General features: G+C 37.3%; 4 protein-coding genes across 5 annotated transcripts; 2 read left to right on the plus strand and 2 right to left on the minus strand.

Annotated features, from left to right (window-relative positions):
• Positions 1 to 3,329: 3,329 nt before the first annotated feature.
• Positions 3,330 to 5,557, plus strand: LOC110937343 (methyl-CpG-binding domain-containing protein 4). Its single transcript, XM_022179751.2, has 2 exons — positions 3,330 to 3,488; positions 4,788 to 5,557. Exons 1-2 carry the CDS (start codon positions 3,408 to 3,410, stop codon positions 5,292 to 5,294), a joined length of 588 nt encoding a protein of 195 aa, XP_022035443.1. The 5' UTR covers positions 3,330 to 3,407; the 3' UTR covers positions 5,295 to 5,557.
• Positions 5,558 to 6,488: 931 nt separating this feature from the next.
• On the minus strand, positions 6,489 to 19,074 carry LOC110937344 (piezo-type mechanosensitive ion channel homolog). Its single transcript, XM_022179752.2, has 19 exons — positions 18,826 to 19,074; positions 18,060 to 18,140; positions 17,796 to 17,952; positions 17,540 to 17,697; positions 17,275 to 17,431; positions 16,379 to 16,565; positions 16,170 to 16,285; positions 16,004 to 16,088; positions 15,548 to 15,763; positions 14,584 to 14,764; positions 13,771 to 13,899; positions 13,497 to 13,670; positions 13,179 to 13,412; positions 8,778 to 13,093; positions 8,084 to 8,242; positions 7,483 to 7,986; positions 7,249 to 7,390; positions 7,026 to 7,170; positions 6,489 to 6,943 (listed from the first exon to the last, which is right to left on the minus strand). Exons 1-19 carry the CDS (start codon positions 18,872 to 18,874, stop codon positions 6,808 to 6,810), a joined length of 7,326 nt encoding a protein of 2,441 aa, XP_022035444.1. The 5' UTR covers positions 18,875 to 19,074; the 3' UTR covers positions 6,489 to 6,807.
• Positions 19,075 to 22,450: 3,376 nt separating this feature from the next.
• LOC110937346 (probable galacturonosyltransferase-like 4) lies at positions 22,451 to 23,752 on the plus strand. Its single transcript, XM_022179755.2, has one exon. It carries the CDS (start codon positions 22,451 to 22,453, stop codon positions 23,516 to 23,518), a length of 1,068 nt encoding a protein of 355 aa, XP_022035447.1. The 3' UTR covers positions 23,519 to 23,752.
• Positions 23,753 to 23,787: 35 nt separating this feature from the next.
• On the minus strand, positions 23,788 to 27,785 carry LOC110937345 (RNA demethylase ALKBH10B). Of its 2 annotated transcripts, none has more exons than XM_022179753.2 (7): positions 27,107 to 27,785; positions 25,584 to 25,717; positions 25,371 to 25,488; positions 24,983 to 25,099; positions 24,777 to 24,892; positions 24,538 to 24,692; positions 23,788 to 24,456 (listed from the first exon to the last, which is right to left on the minus strand). In XM_022179753.2, exons 1-7 carry the CDS (start codon positions 27,612 to 27,614, stop codon positions 24,018 to 24,020), a joined length of 1,587 nt encoding a protein of 528 aa, XP_022035445.1. In that variant the 5' UTR covers positions 27,615 to 27,785; the 3' UTR covers positions 23,788 to 24,017. The 2 variants fall into 2 exon arrangements, with proteins under 2 accessions (XP_022035445.1, XP_022035446.1); XM_022179754.2 differs by having other exon boundaries at positions 24,538 to 24,689; positions 27,107 to 27,779.
• Positions 27,786 to 27,829: the final 44 nt, after the last annotated feature.

Consider the following 27,829-nt stretch of genomic DNA (forward strand, 5'->3'; position numbering starts at 1 on the left):
TCTCTCTCTCTCTCTTTCTACCACCTCCACAAGCTTGTGACCACACCTTCAACAACCCACCCGGATTTTTCCGTTTTAAAGTCCGAAACCCGAAAAACCCTTTCTCTACAAGAACATTTGCCCCTACCTCCATCTCACACACAATATTATTATGATGACTTATTGAAAATCGATACATATGTCAAGTCCTAAAACCTAACCGGAGCCTCAAAATCGGCAAAAATCGAATCCAGAAGTTGAACTTGACGGTTTCTAGGCTTTTAGATATGTTATCGTCATCAATCTAATCAAATTTACCAGTTTTTACAGTAAGCAATAAAGTTTATTAAGTATTGACACATTACATACTCGATTTGAAGTTATGATCAATGATTACAATGTATAAATCGGGGTGTGTGTGTGTAGGTTTAGAGATATAGATTGTATGATATAGGAGTGTTTGGTGGAGTGTTGTGGACTTGGAAATGCGGTTGTCTCGGACTGTTATTTTGAATGTGAGAAAGAAGGATAAGAGAGTGATTAGGGCTTAAACAGAAGCGTAAGAAACTTGATATGTGAGACGAAGTTTACAGAGAATCGTGTTAAAGTAGATTCTCCTATGGTTGGGGAGGTTAACGGTGATGCGTCGGAGTAGGTGGTCAAGTGGGTGGGGGTGGTTGTGTTGATGGTGGTAGAGAGAGAGAAAGATATATATATATATATATATATATATATATATATATATATATATATATATATATAGGATAAGGATCATGTGAGAAGTAGTAGGCTATTTGAGAAACTTGAGAAGCATTATGGACCATACATTTTCCTTAAGCAAAAAAATGCAAAAAAAATGTAAAAAAAAATGCAATTTTTTTTTTTGGAAAAATCGCAGGTTTTTCTTTAAGAATTTAATTTTTTTTTTTTTTGCGATTTATACACATGTGTATATTGTTAATCTTTTTAACTATACATATATGTATATTGTCAATTATACATATATGTATATACATGTTTAAAATTGAAAAATAAGTGTTATTTAGGGTTTAGCATTAGTATTTAGGGTTTAGCATTAGGGTTTAGGGTTTAGCTTTATGGTTTAGGGTTTAGCTTTAGGGTTTAGCATTAGGGTTTAGCATTAGGGTTTAGCATTAGGGTTTAGTAATAGTATTTAGGGTTTAGCATTAGGGTTTAGCTTTTGGGTTTAGCTTTTGGGTTTAGCATTAGGGTTTAGCTTTTACTTTTGGGTTAGCTTTATCTTTACGGTTTAGCATTAAGGGTTTAGCTTTAGGGTTTAGTTTTAGCTTTAGGGTTTAGCATTAGGGTTTAGCTTTAGGGTTTAGAATTAGGGTTTAGCTTTAGGGTTTAGCATTAGGGTTTAGAATTAGAGTTTAGCTTTAGGGTTTAGGGTTTAGCATTAAGGTTTAGCTTTAGTGTTTATGGTATAAGGTTTAGGATTTATAACACATATTTTTTCAACATGTATATACATATATGTATAATTGTCAATATACATATATATATATATAGTTAAAAGATTAACAATATACACATGTGTATAAATCATAAAAAAAAAATTTTAAAAATAAATAAATAATTTAATCCTTAAAGAAAAAGCTGCGATTTTTCCCAAAAAAAAAAATTGCATTTTTTTCACTTTTTTTGCATTTTTTGCTTAGGGAAAATGTGTGGTCCAGATTGCTTCTCAAGTTTCTTAAATAGGGTGGTGGACTTCTCTTAGGAGCCCTACCCTCTATATATATATATATATATAGAGAGAGAGAGAGAGGGGAATAGAGAGGATGGGGTAAAAGATATATCATCATCATCATACTCAGAATTCCCACCAATAGCAAAGCTAAGGTAGGGTTTGAGTAGGGTAAAATGTAAACAATCTTACCTCTACCCGTTAGAAATAGAGAGGCTACGTCCAGCGAGACCCCCGGCTCGATAGTAGTTTTGCATCAAGCCTTGGACATAAGGCACATAACACTCAGCAATTAAGACAAGGGCCGATTAGTTTTTAAAAGATATATCTTTTTTGTTTTAATTCTTAAAATGGTTTTTTAAAAAATAACTAAAAAGATCAAATTTCCCTCCACTTAACAACTAAAATCAACTAGATAGCTAAAATTAACTGGGTTAGGTTAAATGATAAATCGTTTAAGATTTTAAAGCATTAAGTGCAAAACTCGACAATTTTAAACGCAAAAAACACCGACTAAATTTTATATAAACATAAAAAACAAAACTTGTAATTCTATTATCTGTCAACTAGGGGTGTTCAAAACCGAATATCCGAAAATTCGGATATCCGAATTTCGGTTATCCGAAATTTCGGATAGTTATTTTTTACTATCCGAATCCGTATCCAAAATTTCGGATATCCGAAAATTTCGGATACGGATTCGGATAATGAACCGGATATCCGTAACTCAAAAAAAGAAAATGTTACATTTATATCAATGGCTTCATCTGTTCATCAGATATACATCCGATCTTTCTATTCTTTTGCTTTTAATATTATAATATTATTTAAAAGGTGGAGATATGAAGAACCTAGATCCATAACCTTGTATTCTTTTAATCTCATCACTTGATTTGCGTTTGTAAATAACTAAAAAGTTTTAGATATAGACAAAATGGCACAGAATAGAAATCATCCAACACTAATGAAAGGGAAAAAAGTAGAGAGAGCACAATGTATTCTTAAAATTAACAGGTTGAAGAGCCCATGAACAGATCGACGAACCAAAGAACAGATCGAAGAGCCAAAGCCAAAGAACAGATCGAATGAGTCGTCGATCGAAGTCTTGAATGATGTCAAGATGATTTCTTGAACAGATAGAAGGATTCGTTGAGATGAACTCTTAAACAAATTGAATTAGTCATTGATTGAAGGAGAGTACAAGACTAAAATGGATGGAGATGGGGAAAATGAGAGCTGGACAGTGGAAAGGGGCGGTAGGGTTATCACAAAGAAACATAAGTGTATATATATAATAATTAAAAAATTATATTATTTAATGGATTTCGGATATCGGATATCCGAAATATCCGAAAATTTTTGATATTGATATCCGAATCCGAATTTTCGGATATCCGAATTTTCGGATATCTGAATTTCGGATATCCGAATTTTCGGATATCCGAATTTTCGGATATCCGAATTTTCGGATAATTCGGAATTTCGGATAATTCGGTTTCGGATTCGGATTTTTTTGAACACCCCTACTGTCAACTAACCAAACACATCTTAGGTTTATCGTGGATGCCCGGGTTGGTTTCGGGTTTAACCCGGGCCCGCTTAGCACCACCACTCCAATTAACATAGTGGTGTCGAAACAAAACACATACGATGCCGATACAAATATAAGTGCGACCCACTTTCACGACGGACACACGTGTGAGGAGACTCAGCTACTATGGAGAACGAGAAGGAGAAAGAGAAAGAGGCTGCAAACGGATCACCGGCGGTCAACAAGACTCCCAAATCGTCTGCTAAGGTTAACAAAATCCCCAATTTCTTTCTATTTTGTCCTTGTCGTTTTATGATGCCAAACATTGTACGGTGTTTTAATGTTTTTAGGGTTTCCGATGTAATTTTGGGGTTTTATGCGAATCTGATGTGCGTTGTACGTGTTTTCAATTCCGATCTGCGGTTTTGGTCATAGGAATTCTGATATTTGTATGATTTGAAGTAATTGTTTTTGTATGTTTAATTTGTACCAACTTTGGCTTATGTCATGTTGTTCTGTAGTTCTAGGGGAGCGTTTGGTTCGTGGAATGATTTGGAATTGGAATTGGAATTTGTATAGGATTTAGAATTTGAAGGAATTGGATTTGGAATTTAAACATTCCAATTGGAATTGGAAATTGTTGGAATTGGAATCTCAATTCCATTTTTGTTGTGTTTGGTTGTCAAATGAATTGGAATCCATCACCCCGGCACCCACAACCACCCATTCGGGTCAAAACGGTACGGGTCGAAACAATTAAACAGTTGTGTGATATAACCTATGTCAATTATGCAAATGACATGTTTGAATTGAATATCTTGTGTGTGTGTGTGTTTATTAAGGGTATCAAAAACATGATTTTCTATATCTCTGTTGTCTGTCTGCAGATATATTATGTTTTATCGTGAAAACTCAGGGAGTTTTGGTGGATTTTAGTCATTGTGTGTTTATAACATTGTTTTGTGTAATGTTGTTTATTTGTTATCCCTAATAAACGACGATGAAGATGACGGTGAGTGGTGACGAACTAAATTTGGTTGATGAAAACATTGACGATGATGTGGAGGAAACGCGTTTTATAATATTTAAATGTCATAACATTACTAAATTAGGTTGCTGAACTATTTTTGTGCTTAAATTCTGATATTTATGATGTTTGTTTTTTATTAAATAAATTGTGATTTTTACGATATATATATTAATTATTTTTTAATAATGTCTCAAGGCTTACGCCTCGTGACGCTAACGGAAAACGCCTCGAGGCTCGTTTCCGTTGTTTTAAGCCTTGATAGTTATGTGATTATCTTTGTCAAATAATAATGCATAAACAATTGTATCAATTACATTCGTTAATCGGTATGTTTACAACCGCGTAAGCGTCCCACTTTATCTGACTAGCCCTACATACAATTGCTTATGTGAATAGTTTTCTTAGAAGTATCTAAGAGATCAAACATAAGCCTACAAGGTTTTCTTTAATGTCTTGTTTTTATATGAATAGTTTTCTTACATCCGTGTTGGTCTATTAATCCGATTTGAATTAAATTATCAACTGAATTCATGCAGAAATCAAGGGGCCCACCTCAGAGTTCGGTCGACACATTTGCTGTTCAATGCAACGACTGTTTCAAGTGGAGGACATTAGCAACTGAAGATCAATTTGAAGAGTTCAGAAGTAAGCAAAGTGAGGACCCATTTGTTTGCAACAAACTTGAAGGGATCGTCTGCGATACTCCTGCTGATATCGAGTATGATTCTTCTAGAACATGGGTCATGGATAAACCCAACATCCCAAAAACCCCAAAAGGCTTTCAGAGAGTAATTGTACTGAGAAGAGATTACTCTAAAATGGATGTGCAGTATATCACTCCCGATGGCACAAGGGTTAGAGCAGCTCCGGGAATCATAACGTACCTCAAAGAACACCCGGAATACAGCAACGTGTCGCCTACTGATTTCTGTTTCACGTCTCCTAAGGTCATGAGCGACACAATTCCAGAACATATCGAGAAAAAAAGCTCGAGTCCGAATGTCAAGAGTCCCAGTGTCAAGAAACAGAAGAAATCAACTTAAAAAGGTTAGTTGGTCAGTCGGTCGGTTGGTTGGTTGGTTTATGGGTGTGTTTTTAAGGTTCTATTATGACGTAAAATCAGGATTATGTTTTTTTTAATCGTATTGTATGTTTAGGTTTTGTGTTCATGACTCTCGGCCAAATTGAACTGGAATATGTTGTAAAGTGGCTGTAGTCGTAAGTTTTTAGTAGGAACCAGGGAATGGTATCTCGTATGGGGTCTGATGATCCTGCGACTATGATGAATACAATTGAGTTTGTTGTATGGCTTTTGTGTTTTTTGTTTTCTTTGCTACACGGAGTACAGTGTTATTCTTAGGACCAGGTGGGTGTGCTAGACCGGACTGTAATAAAATAAAACGAATAGGCTACGGATCGATAGAGATACAGATTCGCCACTCAATCTACTCGTATGGCAAATGAATTTAACTTGCAAATGTTACCGCGTTAAACATGAAAAGACATGGAGAAACTATGGTTGGTGGTGAACGTGGGTAACGGGTTGCTTCAATTTGCATGGATCCGTATGACCTGATACACATTGAACGAATTGTGACTCGACATACAACAGATACGATCCTGCTCAAGGGGATTAACCTCCCACGAAATAGAGGACAAACAAGACGATACTTGTGCCAAAATTTTCATAATACTTCTTTATTGAAAATCAGATTTTCTTGCATACAAAATACAGTGCTAAACAATGAGTACACGCTTTATCGAGTTAATGCAATGCCTAACTAACAAATGCATGTATGCGAAAATAATGGTGTTGGGGTTCAGGTTCAACTGAGTTGCATTGTGACATGTACGTCTACGTATTAAGAAAGTCGCGATGGCCTTTTCGAAGTGTTGAGAGGGAAAGAGAGGGAGTTCATTAAACACACAATATTGTTTCATTTCATCTAAAGGCTTAGCTATATTTTTGTGTTATAGGGTTTGTTTTTTTTTTTTACTAAATTTAGTATAAATAAAACCAAAATGGTATGTAGATGGTGTGCAGGTGTGCAACACACTTTCGACATTTGCATAGCGTTAGTTCAACTTTATGCATACACATTGCTTTGTAAAATAATCAAATCAGAGTGATTTTACCAAACCAACCAAGCGCGTTAACTTGTCTGCAAGCATTCACAAATCAACATACAGACAGTTGTCAGCCGTCTAAGGTCAAGAAGCACTGTAAGTTGTTTTGATGCATGAATACATGTAGTTTGATACACTAGATGTTACAAATCAGCATTTGTCTAAGTTACACTTTTGATTAACTGACAACATAAGAATTGTGTTATATATGTTACAAGGTACTCGACGCAAATCTCTCTTATCAACATATACACATACATATACATGATACAAGATTAATGAATGGATTGATACACACACACACACACACACTTTCTCTTTCTCTCTGTGTCTAAAGCTTGGGATTTACCTTAATGTTAGCAATTGTATAGTTAGCCACTTCTTTTCCTGAAATAACTGGGTATCTTTGACTTTTGACTTTCTAACAAACTACTCGGGGTTTGTGTACTCTAACAGCATGTGCGGCGACCTGTATATTTTCACCAATGTCCAATACAACACCTCCTCCACTCCAAGCTCCCCTTCAGACCTAGCAGCATATATATCCTCACAAATCGCAATCAACCTGTTCAATACACCAAAAATAAGTTTCCGCATGAAACTAGTTCACATAAATCCATTTGTTGTGGGGTCGTTAAAGACGGTACCTGTCACAAGAAGGAAGGTTTTCAAACGGGATTCTCATTCTCAGATCTGAGCATTGAAGCCGGATGAATCTACCAACCGCTAGCACAAATGTAATATAAAGACCCCATATACTGAACTTACTCAACGTCTCTCCAAGAAAACCCTCTGAAAAGAAAATATATATATCACTCAGTGACGTGAAACTCACAACTTTATAAACCTACAAATTCACACAACACTTACGTGGCGTTTCTTCTGACACAACAATCGCCATGGGCCCCATCAAATCTCCACACACACTTGAGTTCAACAAACTAATATCGTAAAACGACCACCATTGTGACTCCCCACGGTTCAAAAAAAGCGCCCCGTCTACACCAGTTGCCTGCAAAATATCATCAATTCAGATCATCAAGTTAAAGCGGTGACAAGAAACTAAATACAGATAAATCATATATATATTATGTAGTTATATACCTCTTGGTCAAACACTCTGACCTCCCCAGAACCCGTAACACGAAAATACCGAGGATACGTGTTGTTTACCCTAAAAGTATCACTAGAACCTTCTAGAACTTGTTTAACTGCTGACGGGTCGGGTAGATCTGAATGGGCCAAATTTTGCCCAAACTTGACGACTTCTTTATCTTTCGGCCTATCTCGAGTGAGTATCCAACTGAATTTCATATCCATATTTTTATCGATTGACTGACTGAATCTGGTTTGAATGACATTTGGAACAAGCCATAGATCGGTGGCATCTGCTTGACAGCAAATCAGTTGAATATCATTTACGTTATACGATTCAAGATAGCCATACGGGTCAAGGTCAACCGAAGAGTCAAAGTCGGTCCAAGGGGTGATTGAACATAAAGTTGTTTGGTACAACATTAATCTTCCACCGTCGGTTTTTATGTCGAACTGAATACTGGCATCGTTGATGGGGTTTGCAATGTTTGTTGGATTCCCGCTACTATACATCTGTCAAGAAACAAAAGTAATATTTCAACTAGATATAAACAAAAGAATATTTAATTTATCTCCCCTATTGTAAGTGCAACATTAGCTGACATCTTACAAGCATCGGAGCCCAGATGACGATGATCAGTATAAAGAATAAGCATATGCCGTTGCAAAATTTTGTCATTCGTGTCTGCCGTTCTCCTTGTTTATGATTCGCTCTATTTAGAACCGAATCACATTTCACCAGGTACAAGCTTGCATTTATGTCCTCCAACTGCAAACCGAAGAAACAAAAAAGAACAATTTAGTTACTGATATAGAATTGTTTTAAGAGTAAAATGCCATTTTCGTCCCTGAGGTTTAGCTACCTTTGCGACTTTCGTCCAAAGGTTTGTTTTTCTGCATCTGGATCCAAAAGGTTTGAAATCTTGCCATTTTCTTCCGAGTCGTTAACTCCATCCATTTTTTAAGGTTAAGTCAGGGGTATTTTCGTCTTTTTAGACATTTTAGTGATGATTAAATGGTTTGGGTGGTGAGAAAGTCAACAGAGGTGTATCTTTATTTCTTATAGTGTTTTTATTTTAATAAAAATGTTGAAAAAGACGAAAATGCTCCTCATTTAACAGAGAAAAATGGATGGAGTTAACGAGTAGGATGAAAATGGCAAGATTTCAAACCTTTTGGATTCAGATGCGAAAAAACAAACCTTTGGACAAAAGTTGCAAAAGTGGCCAAACCTCAGGGACGAAAATGGCATTTTACTTTAGTTTTAAAAGCGTAATTATCAAATAATCATTTTCAAAACATACCTTAAGCCAGTCATACATGGTCAACGATGTGGTAGTGCATGACCAATCAAGCACACATCTTAACTCGTAAAGAAATGGTAGGGCCCGATAGAGTCTATACCCCAAATAATTAACTCTTGAAACACTGCTAGTCAAAAACTGCCTGTATAACGTACTTTTATGAGGAATACCGGATCGTATTTGCGTTGCTTGAAATGCAAGCGATATGGCTTTTGTGAGATATATTGCTCGGAGTGCAAAGCCCACTGCACTTTGTTGTGAAGGTTTTGTATTCCAAGCGTAAAGCGTTACACAATACGTGAAAAGCACAAGGTTGAAAATGTAGAATATGACTTTACCGGTAGCAAACGAACACAAATATATAATCCGATCAAGCACGATTAAGAAGAAAATTGCCATTAGAAAGAACACAAACTCCTTTGGAAACTGATCTTCAAGCTGATAAACATCCAGTAATTCGCTTTTGTTTTTTATAACAGATTGATAGAAGATTGCAACCAAAAAGAAAACCGCCAAATCAGCACCAAATGTGTACGCGTAAAGATCAATTTCTCGTTTTCCACCACCGATTACTGAAATAATCCGATACGGAAACCCAACTTTTTCGAAAAGATTTGCACTTTGTGCTTCAGTTATTTCTTTAGCTACATCGGCTGCCGGGGTTAACGATTTGTATCTTTCGGTTAACGTGCACTCTTCCGGTGGTGATGCATAAACCACTTCGAAAACCACTAATGCAACTTTCGAGTCTTCTTCGCTTTTTTCAATGCTTTGAACTTGAACAATACTGGGACAAGGGCACGTTGTCGGGTTCGGTTCTTTACATCTTGCATCATGAACCAATCGAAGAACTTGATTCACTCCCGACTCGATTCTTTCCGGTTGGATCCCGTCTTCGGGCCAATAACGAACGTCCATCGATAACTGGACGAAATACGGGGGAGATTCAGCTTCTTGCGTTAAAGATTTCCAATATCGAGTACAGTTTCTGATGATCAACATTGCAAAGTTTTTTGCAAGTCGAATAACCTTTTGTGTGTTTTCCCGCCAATTCGGATTCACAAGAAGCTCATTTTGATTCGTGATCCCCCCGATGAGACTACTGAACTCCGTTACCAATTCACTGTCTTTAGCAGTTATCGAGCTTTGAATTAGGGTGAATAGGTAAACGAGAAACAGAGGTAACAAGCTGATAACGAATGACGAAGTTATCTTTTTAGTCGGAAACCCCCATTCAGAGAGAAACGCTGATTGGATTGTAAAACCGCAATGTTGGATGATGATTTGATACATGTACTGAATCAAGATGTAGAACTCGGTGTAGATCAACATTACGACCCAGAACGTATAACTCGGTCCCGTATTGACACAAAGTGCGTACAAAAACAGAGCTGCAAGATACACCATCGAAAGCAGGCTAAAGTTCCATAGAAATACGATGAGAAAGCAGCAGTAGCACACGACATCGTTGTTCGATCGCATTTGCGCCCATATATGTTGGAAGATATGGCCGATACGTATGCTTGGCGAATCACTTTTATCCGATTCCACAGAAGCTGTAGAACGGTTGAAAGCCATGTAACCTTCCATCTGGTCATGTGTATCGGCTTTTAACGATTCGGACGGAACGTCTGAATCAGAATCTGAATTTTCGTGTGGGATATTAAAGTAATTTGCTAGATTCGTAACCGCCTGATTTCCGATTGATTGTACTTGAGAAACACCGTCGCCGATCAACTGTACGGCGGATTTCAATGAGGTGTCTCGCTTTGGTGCCCTTCGTTTATTTTGCATCTCTGGCACGTCCTCTTCAAACTCGGTGATCTCCGAAAGCGATGTTTTCTTGGGAGACGCAACCGCAGACAAACTTTCGTAAGGAAAAAACGAGTCGACAAAAGCATCAGACTTTTGTTTCTTGGGAGTTGCATCTTCGTTATCGAGATTTAAAGTGGTGGGTTCGGTGCTTCTTCGTCTCCTTAAACCCTCACGTAAAGGAGAACCGTCGGTGCTTGGTGCCGGTGCGGTATCCGTGCTCTGAAGTTGGATTTGTAAATTAAGCATCTCGGATTTCATCTTCTCGACTTGCAAATTACGCTGCCGTTTCATCTCCTCAGCTTCGCGGATGTACTGTAACTGTGCGGTTTTCCAGGCAGCTTTCTTTTCCTGTTCGCGTACAATCGCGCCGATTTGCTCAGCTTCGAGATACCGAAACACGTAATCGAATTCTTCTGAAGCGAACATATATGATTGCAGTGATACCAGAATAAAAATGACGATTTCAACCAAAGCTGACCGTGATGTGATTCTAAACCCGTAATCGTACTTATAAAACCCGATAACCTCGTAGATATAATCCACCGTTTCACATTTTCCGTCATTGAAAGCACCGATAAACGGAGATTGATACGCCAGCGAAAGAACGATGACGGCAAAATTGTACATCCGCAACCACTTAAATATTTTATTCTTTTTCTTGAGTATCGTAAGTCTCATTCGAAAGAAAATCAGAGCAAAAGCAAGATATCCGAGGTGTAAAATATCGTATTCGAGCGTTCCCGTGATTAAAATCAACGCGAGAACAAGATCTAACAAATGACAGTAACAATACAGTCTCAGGTAGTCAAGAATCGTCCACATTGATTTGGTTTCGAACGAGAGATCTCGCCATACGAACGAATTCTTCCGTTGAGCTATCATTTGTCGGTAAGTGAACGAGCCAGAGAAGCTACCGAATCGATCCGCTCGAAGCTTGAAACACGCAAACATGAAGACCAAAAAGTAGCTGCTGAGTACTCTCGGATCATCAACGGTGAGCCCTAGCCAACAGTCGCAGCAATAGCCAAAATATTGAACCGAATACCGCCAGCACTCATGGCATCGGATGATGTCTTCGGGTTCCGGTTCAATAGACGGGACCGGGTTCCTCCAAATGGCGAAATATTCTAGCACGAGTATAGTAGCAAACAGGAAAACGAAAAACGGCCATGCTTTTCGTATAAACTGGCGACCTAAAAGCACGCAAGCTGCAAGTGACGCGATATAAAGAATTGAAACAGCGTTAAGAAGAGCAAAACTCGCGAGAAGCAGTGCGATCATAGTGATCTCCAGCCCGAAAAGTATAAACATGTTTTCCAACCAAAACTTCAAGTATACTTTCAATGAAGTTTTCTGCATTATGAATCTTTCTTTTCGTAATTCAAGAACCCGTTTTTTGTTCCATTTATGGCTCTCGTTAACACTCCCCAAAAAGTACCCAAGCAAGTATCGTCTACTGTTACTCTCGGTTACCCCCGTTTTCGTACCCGAATCACGAGCCGACGCCCACGAGCTACTGGTTCTAATCCCGGTTTTCCCACCACTTGAACTTGCCGCTGCGTCGTTATCTACATTTCGCAACACATCTTCTTCGGAAAAAAATAACGGGCATGGCTCTTCCCATTGACCAACACCCGAAAACCAACTAGGCATCATTTTGAGCCAATAAAAAACGTTGTATTGCAGCGTACAAGCGGCAACCACCAGCACTTTAGCCCGCAACCCCGCTTCCACACCCCAAAACCCGCTATCGTAAACCTTCAACCCAAGAAAAACCGACAGACTGTAATATTGTTGGCCCGGAAACATACCCACTAATCCACCCAACATCTGAAACAAGTATTCAACCGTCACGAGAACCCCCGTGTAGACAAGAAACGAGTTTGACGGGATCCGTGAAGCTTTTGGTAAAATGGAACATAACACGATACCAAGAAGATGTAAAAACCCAAAAGCACTTATCGGAGATATCGCAGCATAAAACATAGCACCGAACAGTATCTTCTGACTGTGCCATATTAAAAGGCGTTGAATAAACCCGACAAACCCGAATTGCATTCGGTTTGGATCTTCTAACGTTCTATACCTGCTTTGCCTCCTTTCGTAGCTATAAAGTTGCATGACGATCATTATTGCTAATGATTCGTATACGTTTGTTAACAACGAGGCATCCGGATTGTACCCAAGGTATGCATAAAGATCGACTTTTGTGGATACCCATGATTTGAAAGCAGGAAAAATACTTAAAATGTAGGTGATAATGAACATGACGATTGAATACAGCTTTAGTGGGTACCAAAGGCGGCGTTTTGTTTTTTGAACAAGTTGTCTACCGGTGATCCAAAATAGAAGAAGGAAAATGAATCCGAACGATACGAAATTGGGCCTTGCCATATAAACTGTGATGAGTATTGTTAGAAACGCAATGTACGTGCCAAACGATCGATATATTGACAGAAATTTCTGGCCGATTGCACCAAGATATGAAGCCACTTTTCTCTCTGAATTAAAACAAAATAAAACAGTTAAGTACATAGTTGAACAAATTGAATCGCAATAATATAATGTAGGACAAAAGTAAAAAACCTTGGGATAGATTATCGTCACTGTTTGTGGCGGTTCCCGAGGCATAAACAGACAACAAAACCGATTTGTTCAAACCCGCTTTCAAGATGCTGAACCCGACTGGAGGATACGGCGTGTGTTGCACGATTGCCGAGAATGAAAACAGCAAGTCGTATCCGTGTTTATGAATCGCACAGAAGCATGCAAGCAATGCGATTTCCACAAAATCCCACGGGCTATTTTGTCCACAGAAACCTGTTGCGAATTCTAAACGGGTCAATATTGCCACGTGTACGTGAAACAAAAAGAAAACAAAAGCAATCAAAGTCGTACTCGTACCTAACTGAGATAAGATTTCCAAACTCAGGGACCCACTTTTCTCCAAAGCTTGAGACACGAGAGTTATTTGAAGAGAGTACAACAAAGCAAAATGAAGTTCGCACAAAAGAAGAAGCGTATGCCGTACTTTATCGCCGATGTCGTGACTTAAAAGATACAGGAAAAAGAATATCACTGGAAAACACAATTTTAAACAAATTTAGTGCTTTTTTCATGTGATGGGATTTAAATATTTAATCATAAACAAAATAATATAAGTTCAAATTTATCGTACTGTACAAAGCGTGGATGAAACCGGGCTTCATTGCAATGAGAAATATTAGCACTAGCATGATAGCACGAGAACATTTCCTTAGTACCCAAGCAATTGTAGCCACAATCAGTACTTTTGTATCTTCCGTAACTGTCGTAAGTTGTAACCACATGTTAAGAAATAGACAAAAAGTGTGTCTAATATAATTTATAAAATCTAATTCTTTCAATACTAATCTAAGGTTTTGGTACAATGGTTTATGAAGTTTTATGCATTAAAGATACACCATGTGAGTGAGACTTTGGCCAATTCCCACACGGCCACACCCCTTCTATTCATTTATATTTAAAGTCAAGTACACAGATGGTCCTTGTGGTTAACCAAAATTTTGGATTTGGTCCCTAGCTTTTCAAAAGTACACGGATGGTCCCTCTGTGGTTTGCACTATGTAATGCATTTAGTCCCCAACTAACAAATCTAAAGGTTTCAGCATGTCCAGGTTATGGACTAAATGCGTTACAAAGTGCAAACCACAGGGACCATCCATGTACTTTTGGCAACAGTTGGGGACTAAATACGTTACAAAGTGTCACATGGACCATTCGTGTGGTTTTGAATAGCTAGGGACCAAATCCAAAATTTTGGTCAACCACAGGGACCATCCGTGTACTTTACTCTTTATATTATTTTCCACACCATTTCACATGTCCCATCTTTAGTTTAAACTAAATAAAACTATCGACACATGTTCTTTATTCAAGAACATATAAAAACAGATGTTAACTATAGCTTTAGCATCAAACCGACTAGTAAAAATATGTAACAAAATATCACCTTCCTGAGTGGCATCTCCATTTGATGTCGGCTGGTCCTCCTCATCGGAGATGTAAAGAAAAACAGAGTTGTTCACAAGATTCCCGAGCGCAACCAAAACTCCGAGACAAAATTGAGCAAGTATAAAAAATCCAGGAATAGGATAATGCCAAAGTCCCACCATTTCCCAAATCTCCATATCCTGATTATGCCGTTTTGTAAAACAAAATAAAAAAAGCAACATCAAAAACTTTCCCATCACACAAAGTAGAGGCGGTGAGTCTAAGCAGTTAATGCGGTAAAAAATCGGATATCGGTTATCGCGGTGGGATATCGGTAATTTTAATATCATGTAAAATTTATATATATATATAGCAATTTAACACTAACAATTCAGTATACTCTCCTACCAGTAACAAATTAACCTTTTGCAACTGGCAAAACACTAATAATTGTTAGGAACTGATTAAGACTTAAAACAACATTTAACACTAACAATTAACAATTAAGACTAATAGCAGCAATAAGAAGAAAGACGAATCGTAGAACTAAGAAGAAAGGTACTTGTATCGTAAAATTGGTCAAATATCGGTCAGTATCGCCGATAATATCGGTACCGATATTCTGACAGATATTTTACATGGGGACAGAGATAAATCACCGATATTAACTGCATAGTGTACGATGGGTTGCATCTTTTTGTCCATTTAAAAAAAAATATTACAAAGATTAATTTGAATCTCCATATTAAATGATTTAGGAGGTTGTATCTTGTATGCGTAAAAACAAATGACCTCAGGTGACTTTCAACCTGTTTAACATGTTCAACTCGTTCCCATTTTAAACTTGTTTATTTGACCCATTTGGGGAAAAATACAAACCATGTAGTCATATAGATCCATTTCTATGTAAATGGGTCAAAATTACCACAATACCCCCACTAACGAAAAAAGCGAGGAAACTTGAAAGAAAGAAAAAAGATTACCTTTTCAAGATCCCAATGGAGGTACGAAAATGCGACGTTAAAGATATATGTACTGACAGCCCATAAGAGAATGAACACAAGGAGTAGCCCGTTTAGGCGATGCAACCGAAATAAAGATGGGTAAGCAAATATAACGTAACCGACGTATGCAAGTAACCCAAACGCGCATACACTTGCAAAATAGAAGCTCCACAAACAAAGGGCACAAAGGGAAACCTGTCAGTTTCATCACTGAAAATTTAACATATAAGCATAAATATAACTGGTACTAGACTTAACCCGGAATCAGAATTCATCATTTAGGTCAAGTAAGCAACAATCATGGCCAAGAATCGAAATTTGATATTAGCTTACTAGTCTTTGATGTGCATACATGTTTAGATGTACGTTTTGAAAGAAAGATTTGTATTTAACTTCTTTTTCTTTCGCTATAAGATGTATTTAAAGGATATTTACCGGGACGCCATATGTGAAGAAGTTAATGCTAAATATCCGAAAAACTGCACCTCTTAATAAAACATTGGTATGTCTTACTCCAGATCTGCAAATAACATCACAATAAATCATTTAAAAAATATTAGAGAAGCTTTAAAACCGTAAATTCATATTAAATGTCACTTACCTAGATTCACGAACAAAAAAAGAGTTCTTTATAGGCAAAAGATACTCAGTCAAGTTGCTTTCACTCATGGACATGATGGAATCCATTTCTTCCAAATCGAATTTGACAAAAGATAACTGTTTGGATCATTAAACAAAGAAGCCAACTTTAATAACTATGAGTTTGAAAAGACAAAATTTTGAAACGATAATGAAACAAATTTGTGTTACCATGAAGCAAAATATGATAAGTGAAAGACTTGAACAAATTTGTGGCCATTCAAAGGTTGTTGAAACTTGGTAGAGGCCGATGAAATCACATATTGTAGTAAAGAACGTTGGGAACCCTAAGGGTAGTTGATAGATATAAAGCAAGAATATATTGAATCCTGCATAGAACCAAAGAGGCTTCCACCACCTTCATCAAAATGTAAATAGTGGAAGCCAAAATGTGAGTAACAATCGGGAAAAAAAAAACATTCAATAGATATAAAACACACCACACACACTTTTTGTTAAAGTAACAAGAAAATTACAACTATCTGTAACTTTAAACGACTGATTCTTTTATTCTAATTCTACAAGTTGCGATGAACTCTTCCAAAACACACACATAAATAGGGGTGCAAATGAGCCGAGCTACTCGAGCTCGGCTCGAAAAAAAGCTCGAACGAGCCGAGCTTAAACGAGCTCGAGCCCGAGCCTAAAAACAAGCTCGTTTAGTAAACGAGCCCGAGCCCGAGCCGGCTCGCGAGCCTAATCGAGCTTTCTGTTTATACATTTTTTTATTAATATATTAAACATATATTTATATAATAATAATTAACATTTATATAAATATAAAAATAACTAAATTATATGTATAATAATAATTATAATTAATATAAATTAATTAATAAATACTAAACGAGTTGAGCCCGAGCCGAGCTCGAGCTTGAAAATTTATCTTCGAGCCGAGCTCGAGCTTCAGAAATAAAGCTCGAAGCTTTCATATGTTAAACGAGCTCGAGCCTGGTCGAGCTCGGGCTCGGCTCGGCTCGTTTACACCCCTACATATAAACACCCCACGATGAAACTAGAATCAAACTTTATTGTAATAAAATTTACAAATAATAATACGAGTTTACCTGAAAAGGCCATGGAAGTTGCTTGTTAAGGACCAATCCACAAGGCCCACACAACTACAAACGAAAAACGGCAAAGAGACCCAAGAAGAATTGCTGATTCCCACAACTAACTGAACAGCAGGTAACAGCAAACAGAAACCAACCTTCACATGTGAACCTATAATTTCAAAGCTTAATAAGTTAAAGAAAATTTCAATTAAAACTTTAAATTACAGGTCGCAATTCCAACCCACTTATTTGTGAATCAGTCGAATTAGTTACTAACCTATTCCATCAAAAGCTGATGACAAGCTCCCTAAAAACGTAGATGCATGTCTAAACAACCCTAATCTGCTTTCATGGAGTTCAACAGAAGCAATCACCGCCACTAATAGTTGCACAATCAAAAGATAAATCACTATGGGTGATGTCCATGTTTCAACTCTGAAAAAAGCATATTCCATTAGTCCGCGTAACAGATTAATGACGACACATGCGAATAACACTAATAATATAGTTTGACCAAAAACTTAAACTCTCACATCATATATCCTAAAAGCTTTGCCCACCAAGGTACTTCTGCATCGCAGCTTCCACACTCGATGGCCCATGTGATAAGAAATGCAACTTGTGAAATAATTACAAGAAATGAAAAAAGAACAATGGACCATAGTAGCGTTCTCCCTCTTAAATGAAACCCTACAACACAAACACATACACATAAGCAATTACACGCCATGAGTTATAACATAAATGATGCATACAGGAGGCATTATACAAAAAAAGACGACTAAAAAACTATTCACCTCTTTTTGGAGGAGTGAATAGAATAATCAGTGAAGCTATCAAATTGCCAAGAGAGATCAAACTCCAATTTAGTAAAGCAGCTGCAAAAGCAAAAAAGAGTGAGAACATAATGAGCCATCGATAACATGTTTCAAGTAGTATCGACATTCGACCCTAAATAATCAGAAAATCATAATCCTAATCATCATCATCATCATCATCACCATACTCAGTAAATCCCACCAATAGCAAGGCTAAGGTAGGGTTTGAGGAGGGTGGATGTAGACAGCCTTACCTCTACCCCGTAGAGATAGAGAGGCTGCTTCCAGTTCCAGTGAGACCCCCGCCTCGATTGTAGTTTTGTATCAAGCCTTGGACCTAAGGCACATGCACATAAGTCATAACACTCAAACAATCAGGACAAAGACCAATTGGTGCATGTGCCCCCGTGTCTTTCAGCTATCAACGCCACCATATGATGCATGATTAACCATCCGCCGCTTTTAACCTTATTTCACGAAGTTAGTAAAATAGCGTTAAAGTTACTACCATTTCACTTTTGCCCACTGCATTGATTACAGGAAAAGACAATGTTTCTAGTTTCTACTCTAACTTAAAGCTGACAGTTGACATTCAAGTGTCAAGTGAATTGTTATTTCAACTTCAAACTTAAAGAAACCTACCTATGAAAACTACATTTAGCTATCTAAAAAGCACCAAAATCTACAAACATTTGGGGAAAATACATAAATTGTCTAGGTTTAAGTGTGCAAAATGAAAACCTACCTGTTAACAAGAGTAAGGGCAAAAGAAAGCCACCGAGAAATCTCCCCATCTGGTTGAATCGAAAGAGGATCGATTCATACCATCACCTGAACAATCGAGAAAGTGAAGCCTTGATTAGTAGCAGTGAAAGTCAAAACAAGTGGATCTCGAATTGGAAGTGATTGGGTATATCTATAATTAATAATAATAATTATAGAGCCCCAATTGGAGAGAAGACGACGTCGGCAATGGCTCCAGATTTTTGTTTGGAAGATCTTTTTCTTTTCTTATTTCCTGATTGATTATGTTGTTTTTTTCTTTTCTTTATATAATTAAATTCGGGGTTGGTAAATGTGTTTTCATACTTCTAATTACTTTTTCAAAAAGGTTGGCATGAATAGGTGGTCATGGGGTGATAAGGATACGAAACCGATGACAGTGGCGAGAGTCAAAGAATGGATTAGAGCTGGCACTGAAGTTCGACGACAACAAATGATGACGTGGGAAACGTGGATCCCGATTAAGGTTAACCTATTTATTTGGCGGGCGGAAATGGGGTGTATTTCAACAAGGGAAGAGTTATGTAGGAGACACATTAATTTACAAGATACTTCCTGTTCGATATGCGGCTCCGGGGATGAAAATGTGATGCATCTTTTCACAGGTTGCATCTTTGCTCTTGGTGTTTGGTTGGCTGTGGGCCGATGGTGCAGGATGGGGTTGATTATGGCATTTGATTTCAAAGATTTGTTAAGTGCACATGAACAGGTCAATGGTGGCAAATGGGCTCGAAAAGTGGTCAGAGGGATCATTTATATTTCCTGTTGGGTTATATGGAAGCTGAGAAATGCCAAGGTTTTTAATAACTCGGATCCTAAGGTGGTAGAGGCGGTAGCGTTGATTAAGTCTTGGTCTTTTCTATGGTTAAAAAATAGATCTAAGTTTGATTCGTTAGTTTGGAAAGAATGGTCTCGTAACCCTCTATATATGTTGTAAGCGTTTTTGTGGCGGTCCTTGTTTCGAGGGCTAGCCTGTGTTTCTAATGAAGTTCTTTGTTCAAAAAAAAAAACTTTTTCAAAAAGGTAGGGGCTGTTTGGTAGCCTCTGAATGGTTATTAAGAGGCTACCTCTTAATGGAACCATTAAGAATTTTACCAATAAGAAGGGAGATGAATGTGACATGTGATGATTTACTATTCAGAGGTTACCTCTTAACCATTCAGACTTGAGGTTACCTCTTATTCATTCAGAGGTTTTAAACCATTAAGAGGTAGCATCTGAATGATCATTAAGAGGCTACCAAACAGCCCCGTAGAGTTGTGATGTACGCAGAATAAAAATGAAAAACTTCCTAGGTAGTGATTGGGATTGGTTGTTTTTAGTTTTTAGGGCACATTGAGTAGTGTTGGATTAGAAATTTGGAGAGATCGGGGGCGACAAAATCCTCCAAAATCTCTAAGCACTCCGAGATTTGGAGAGGCTAGAGCCTAGTTGAAGCAAAGCAAAAAATGGAAGGATTGGGGCCGGATGCGCTCAGGGCTACGCGCAAACGCCATTACGTCTAAATATGAGCCGACAAAAAACGTCCGGACTCTTGAAGCATACCATGTGGCCTTAAGATTGAAATAGTGACAAAATTATAAAGAATATAAAGTTACAAATAATGACAAAATTATACAGAATACAAAGTTACAAATGTTAAAAAAATAAAAAAAAGGAATCAACATCCATCTTTGACTTGTTTGAATTTAGTTTCACTAATTTATTAAGCTCATATAACTATAATTAATTATTAGTTATTTTAAAACATTTTATATCATAAAATCAATATTTTTTATTTTGAGCTAATGCATTGTGATCATAACGGGGCATCTAAACTAGGTACAATGATCCGTCTAAGTTGTTCAATTACGACGGTGCATAACAATTATAACGGTGTATCTAAAGTAGTTATAATAGTATGTTTCAACCAATAACAATTGTGCATCCATGTAGTCAAACTCTGGCGTATTGGTGTGAACTGTAAGTGTATAATGGCATATCCAAATATTACAAATGGTGAATCTAAAAACCACTTGTAATATATATAATAGAGACATATATCTTCGTTCTAAAATACGCATGTGTTAAATAGTTAACATGTAAAAATCACTTGTACCATATATATTTGAAGGTTATACAAAATCTTGGATTTAAAAATCCCACAGATATGTTGAATAGTTAAGGTGTAAAAATCACTTGAAACATATATATTTGCAAATGATATTAAGAAAGCAGGGGTGACAAATGTGATTGGCTTGGGATTGGAAGGTATAAATCCGGTTTTCTCTGTTGCGAAGTTTATGGAGGAGATTAGTGATTTAATTGGGGTAAAGGTTGATGTGGGAGCGTTTAAATGGAACGGTTGGGTTCCAAAAAAGGTATTGTATTTTGTTTGGAAGTTGTGTCTAGGTTGTATTCCTTAGGCAGAGGCTCTTCGACAGCGTGGCATTGATTTAAGTGATGTGCAATGTAAACTTTGTGTATTCGAAACCGAAATGGATAGTCATATAGCTGTAGAGTGTGTAATGGTGAGGGCAGTTTGGTGGCATGTTTGTGTTTGGTTGAAAATTCCGGTCCTCATGCATATGGAGAGTTTTTTCACAAATGTTGGAAGAGATTGCCAAGTTCAAAGGATCGAACAAGTGGAGGAAGGTGGTGGAGACCGTGTTCTACTCGACGGTGTGAAGGATTTGGATGGCTAGAAACAACAAGATTTTTTATAACATTTCGTTCCAGATGGAGAAGGTTGTGGAACACATAAAAGAAGAGACGTTTATGTGGATTAAAAATAGGTCACCAATAAAGAACCTTGAGTGGGGGCGTTGGTGCGATTTTAATATTAGAGACATGATTATGTAATTTTTGTTTCCGTTTTGGAACTCCCAACTTCTTGCTAGCCCCTTGTGTCGTTTTTATTTATTCAATAAAAATGTCGCAGTTCCAAATATATATATATATATATATTTGAAGATGGGAAAAGAAAGCAAAAAAGGTTATTTCTTGGGTTGGTTATAACTTCTTGTTGGTGCATAAGGTAGGAACAAGTTGATGTTCAATCAGATTAAGAGAAGCGCGCAAGAAATTATGTTAGAGATAAAATTGAGGGGTTTTGCTTGCGTTAAAAATAGATTTTCATGTAGATATATTAGTTGGAAAGAGTGGTGTAAATATCCTATGTATATGTTGTAACTGTTTGCCCTTTGCCCGTTTGAGTCGGGGGTTTTATTTTGTTTGGTCTTTTGCCGGCTTGGGTCGGAGGTGTATTTTAATGAAGTTTTATTTTTTTTTTCAAAGAAAAATTGAAGGTTATACAAAATCTTGGATTTAAAAATCTTCGCATCGACAAATTTTAATTGTCTTAATTAGGAAAGTACACAATACACGTTGACTAAAAAGTCAAAACCTTTGAAAGGTTGAACCAGAAATATATCATTTCCGAATATTATGGTCTTCCACACAATTGATTGCATCCTTGATATCAATAAATTTGAGAATCTCCTGAAGTTCCTCTTAACCAGCCTTTGATGGCTGCGTCAAATCTTTTCTCCTAAATACTTTGTGTATCATCCTGTCTTTGTTTATCTCATAATAACGTCAAAGACAGGATGGCCTTTCGGAGATCTCTTTCTCCCTCACTCCTCATTGGCCTCCTGTCTCTCGTCTCGACCGTTAGTTTGATATTCGTGGCGAGCCTCGCCACCACCACCGCTGCCACCAGCGTCCGCCTTAGCTTCATCCGAAAACCGTCCAAACCTCTTCCCCTCTTTCGCGAAGCACCCGTGTTTCACAACGGGGATGAGTGCACCAATGACATTGTTCATGTAGCAATGACTCTTGACTCGAACTACCTCCGCGGGACCATGGCAGCCGTGTTATCCATTTTACAACACTCGTTTTGTCCCGAAAATGTATATTTTCATTTCCTGTGGTCCCATTGCGACGAAGAAATCTACACCACCATCAAAACAACATTCCCATACCTTAGGTTTAAGATATATAAATTTGACTCGAAAAAGGTTTGTGGGAAGATCTCCAAATCCATCCGTCACGCACTTGACCAGCCATTGAACTATGCGCGAGTCTACCTTGCGGACATGTTACCGAAGAATGTCAACCGTGTGATCTATCTAGACTCGGACATTGTGATGGTTGATGACATTAGGAAGTTGTGGAGAGTTAACTTGGAAGGCAAGGTACTCGCTGCACCTGAGTATTGTAAGGCAAACTTCAAGCGGTACTTCACGAATGGTTTCTGGATGGACCGTAATTTATCGAAAACATTCAGGGGTCGAAATCCGTGTTATTTTAACACAGGGGTGATGGTTGTAGATGTTCATAAATGGAGGGAAGGTGGGTATTCATACAAAGTAGAAGAATGGATGGCAGTGCAAAAGCAAAAAAGGATATATCACTTGGGTTCATTGCCACCATTTCTGCTTGTTTTTGCTGGAAATATTAAAGGAATTGATCATAGATGGAACCAACATGGGTTAGGTGGTGACAACATTCAAGGAAAATGCAGGAGTTTGCACCCTGGTCCGATTAGCCTGCTTCATTGGAGTGGGAAAGGTAAACCATGGTTGAGACTAGACTCGAGGAAACCTTGTACGGTTGATCACTTGTGGGCTCCGTATGATCTTTATCGCTCATCTAAAAATAGACTGGAAGAGTGACAAAATCTAGATCACTAAACAGATGAATCTTGTTCGATCCAAAAAGACAAGAACCGAAAGCAAATGAACAAAAAAAGTGCTTCGGGTAATTTGCAATGAGCGCGTTAGATCAAGTTTATTGATCTTTCCTATGACATATAACAGAAACGCGAAAAGAATCATGTGTGGCAATGTATCTGCAAGTGAAAACATCGTGTTTAACCTCAACCTCGATCGTGTTTTAGCCTCTCTTCTTGTAGTGATGTTAGTTATTTTAGTTACTGCATATGTAGATTACAATATAGAAAACATTTCGTAGTGAAAACTTCTTTGATGCTAATACAGATATGAATATATGATCACACATTCTTTAAACTTAACTAACTATAAAATTCTATGATGATTAACATAAAGATTAATACCTAAACAACCAAATCAAGTGTAATTAATCATATGACCGCAGACTCTAATTTCTAGCTTCCGAGTGGTAAAACGTGAATGGTTTCAGATCTTAGACTTCTCAAGCAACACTGATGCCCAAATCAGAGGTGGGTTCGACCCTATGTGCTTCTGCTACAAGAAGACGACCCCGTTGGGCTCGAGGAGGTAGATGCTTTGTGGGCTTTCTTGACCCAACGGTCCATGGTAAGAAGACACCAGTGCCACCACGGGGTAACCTTCTTGGGCTCATGACCATTGGCTGAACCGGGGCTAACATAAGCAATTGTGGTGCACGAAGAGTGCCCCATTTAGGGACCACACCCGTTGTATCAGAGGGTTTAAGTTTAACTGTTCCATTTGGTGCGGGTACATTCGGTTGCCAGACTGTCATGACTTTGTTTTCACAGGTGTCATCCATCCGGACTTTAAAGAATGTGACACTGATTCTTTTAGTTGGAGATTGACAAGTGACGTGGCGTGCCATGTCGGCGCTGTTTCCTCTCATAACTAAAAGTGATCTGTTTAATTACAAAACTTAATATCAGTAACCGATATATGAAACTTAAACATGTAACATTTCATGATCAAAATAAGCTTACCCTTTATTTAGGGAAAGCATGAGTGGTCCTTTGTAGTTTCCATCATTATCGCATACTAAAGTGCGCCCAAACGCCATTGTTGATTCAGAAAGAAGCAGAGTGGAGATTGGTTGTTCCAGATGAGGTGGTTTCAGGAAAGGCTGTGAAAACTCCCCCTGCATTATATAAAAAAATATCGTAAACTGTATGAACATTGAACACACATGTTAATTAAAGGCATTACAGTAAAAGATTAATACCTCATCGAAAAAGCTTATGATGCAGCTGTTTGGTCTTCTGTTTTCAGAAATCAGATGAAACTGAATCAGATGGTCAATGACATCTTCAAGAGGAGCTGGGATTGGCTCGATTTGGCCTATACGCATATCGATAATTAGTTAAAATGGGCCGAATACACATAATACGCGATCATTGATATAAAACGTGACTTATTGAGGATGCTTACCATCTTGGGATTTAGTTATAGCATCATCTTTTACTTGACCAAAAATAGGAGCTCCAAATTGAATGAGTTCTCTCTTAATTGCTTTCGACTGTTGGTTGTACTTGATAAACGTCTCACCTAATCATAGTTGAACAAAATTAAGAACCAATACTCTAGTTTAAGAAGAAGAAAAAAACATTTAACAATATTATTTGTATCAGATTATATAATGTTCTGCTGTTTAGAAATTCTTTTGGATCCTATGATTGAAAGTGCAGTTATAAGATAATTATAAAGGAAATGCAATAACTGCCAAACCTGTTCAATCCCTTACTATCTCAAAACTTCAGTCCCAAAGGGAAAGAACTAGATTAACTATAAAAGCATCACGAATCGATTCGGGGTCCACCTGAGAGTTCACCATTCTGACCGGCGACTCGTAGTTCATTCACATACTCATATAGGTTAGACAACTCTGAATCATCAAGTATGTCTTCATAAACCTTTAAACCTCTTACAACATTCACCTGTTGGTCAAAATTCAATATCAATATAACTGTTTTCGCGGCTCATGAATTATGTTTAGAATATAATATAATGCAAATAATAAAAAAGAACTCGCCATATGTCCTTTTACAGACTCCTTGGCTACGAACCCTTTTGTCATCTTGATCTGAGCACGCCTAGCCTCCCAATATTCTTCTTGATTTGAGCATACATCGTTGTTTTCTTCTACTAATTGAACTTCTTGAGATCCTGCAGTAAAAATATGCTTATATTCATATTTCAGTGATCTTCAATATTTACATGAAACTAATATATTCTACATGTATATTTTAAACTATGTTTTCATTTCAACCATGATACATTCCTATCTTATTAATTACATAATCAATTAATCATATCATAATATTGATAACTAGTTAAAAAAAAAACAAATTGATAAAATCAGGAAATAGAAACCAAGTTTCAATACGGTACCAACAAAGTAAATTCATAATTTTTTCTGACTATAAAAATCACAAACTTTCAATATCGTTTCCATCGTTGTCAAACTTTTTATGACTGCATAAAGTTAATGACCTAAATATAACAATTATGAAACTTGAGTAGGATTTAACTGACTTTTTTTCTTTATTACAGTTACCTTCTATTTTAGGTTAAATTTAGAAAGAAAAACACTAAACAGTAACTGTGTTCATATTTTTTTTCATTTAAATCATTAAATTCCAACATTTACTAAAAAAATATTGAAAATTAAAGGTTTTTTAGTCAGGAAAAAAGGTTTAAAGTGGAAACATAGGCTAAAAATTTAGTAAAAGTTACGTGGGAAAACAAATGTTATTCCTTTTTTAGGAACATTCTAGACCATCAATAGTGCGGAAGGTACTTGGTCCATTCAAAAATTCACAACGCAAGGGGAGTTAACAATGGAATCGGCATCACCTAGGGATGAGCATCTATCACCAAATTCCATCAGTACCACCCAAAAAACAAGACGCATGTGCTGACGTCCATTAAAACGGATCCAACTTGCAGGCTTCACCATAATATGAAATCCCATAATCACGAAAAAGGAATCAAAATCAATACAATATATATGTCAAAAACTTAAAAACTCATAACCAATTATTTAATATTAAACCATGTGGATTTGTTTCTTTTTTTGTTGCTCGATTATTATGATAAAAAAAATATATATGCCAGAGATAATATTTCAAGCAGAATATTTTGACTAAAATATTAGTTATATTCAACACGAAATACTCGATGAAATAAAAAAATAAAAATTATTTAAGAACATGAACATGAAAATCTGGAATATAATAGATTGAAAATGCACAGCTCAATGAAAGAAACTCCAAAGAAAAAAACAGAGGAATCTAATCATCTATCCTAGTTGCCGTAAATAAATATTAAATTGAAATAATCAGTGAAGTTACAAGGCGTCCGTGTTATATGCATATAATTTCCGTGAAGAAACAGTGAAACACATCTATAAGCTTTTAAAAATTAAAAAAAATATGATAAACTATAACAAAAATCATGTGTAGCATGAGAAACAGGGCAAACAGATCTAAACAATCACACAGTTTGCATTACAGACCGTATAAAAATTATGAACACATAGTTACAGATGAATACCTGAATCTGTAATCTCACTGATCGGAGAATCATCTCTAACAAAATCAACATCAACAACGTGAACATCATCATTTCCATTACACTCAACCGAAACTTCAACCGTTTTCTCCTTCACCGGCGAAGAATCAACAACAACAACATCTTCACTTTTCTGACTTTTCTCAACGTCTCCAGGTCTCGTCTTCTGACTCTTCTCCTGAATCACCTTCTGGAGCTCGTGAGTGACGTCAGCGATCGAAAAATACTTCTGCATCTGAAGAATCGGGATCCAGTTCAGCCTGCGACGGTGTACGGCGGCGAAAACCGACTCGTAATCACGTTTTCCGTCGTCTAATTGCGACAGATGGCCGCACAGAGCGTCAATGATCGCGTTCGCTGCCGCAAACTCGCCTCGGAACCACGAGATGATTGCGTCCTTTGCGTAGGCTTCCGGCATCACCGCCGGTTGTACCGGAATCATCACCGGAACTCGATCGGACGGTGCAGAAACGCCGCACGCCGGCGCCATGAAAGTTCTAGGGTTTAGTTTCTCCGGTGAACGATTAATTGAAAGTTAGAGAGAGAAACAGAGGAGAGAGATAATAAATTGTATATAGCGATCTGAAATTCTGCATGTATGGGATCTCACCTCTGTGTGTAATATATATACACGACGAGTGAAAAATATAATATTAAATATGAGAAAATTGGAGAAAAAATTCGGGGTGTTATTTGAAATGTCCG

The sequence above is a fragment of the Helianthus annuus genome, chromosome 4 (genome assembly GCF_002127325.2).
Source record: "Helianthus annuus cultivar XRQ/B chromosome 4, HanXRQr2.0-SUNRISE, whole genome shotgun sequence".
NCBI classification, from domain to species: Eukaryota; Viridiplantae; Streptophyta; class Magnoliopsida; order Asterales; family Asteraceae; genus Helianthus; species Helianthus annuus.

Coding starts and splice junctions, on each gene's coding strand:
- LOC110937343 (XM_022179751.2), top strand. CDS start 3,408: ATGGAGAACGAGAAGGAGAAAGAGAAAGAGGCTGCAAACGGATCACCG. Junction 3,489..4,787: donor CTCCCAAATCGTCTGCTAAG/GTTAACAAAATC, acceptor GAATTCATGCAG/AAATCAAGGGGCCCACCTCA.
- LOC110937344 (XM_022179752.2), bottom strand. CDS start 18,874: ATGGGGAGATTTCTCGGTGGCTTTCTTTTGCCCTTACTCTTGTTAACA. Junction 15,764..16,003: donor TCTTCACATATGGCGTCCCG/GTAAATATCCTT, acceptor TGAAACTGACAG/GTTTCCCTTTGTGCCCTTTG. Junction 7,391..7,482: donor TCAGAGTGTTTGACCAAGAG/GTATATAACTAC, acceptor GATATTTTGCAG/GCAACTGGTGTAGACGGGGC.
- LOC110937346 (XM_022179755.2), top strand. CDS start 22,451: ATGGCCTTTCGGAGATCTCTTTCTCCCTCACTCCTCATTGGCCTCCTG.
- LOC110937345 (XM_022179753.2), bottom strand. CDS start 27,614: ATGGCGCCGGCGTGCGGCGTTTCTGCACCGTCCGATCGAGTTCCGGTG. Junction 24,893..24,982: donor TATAACTAAATCCCAAGATG/GTAAGCATCCTC, acceptor ATATGCGTATAG/GCCAAATCGAGCCAATCCCA. Junction 24,693..24,776: donor TCATAAGCTTTTTCGATGAG/GTATTAATCTTT, acceptor TATATAATGCAG/GGGGAGTTTTCACAGCCTTT.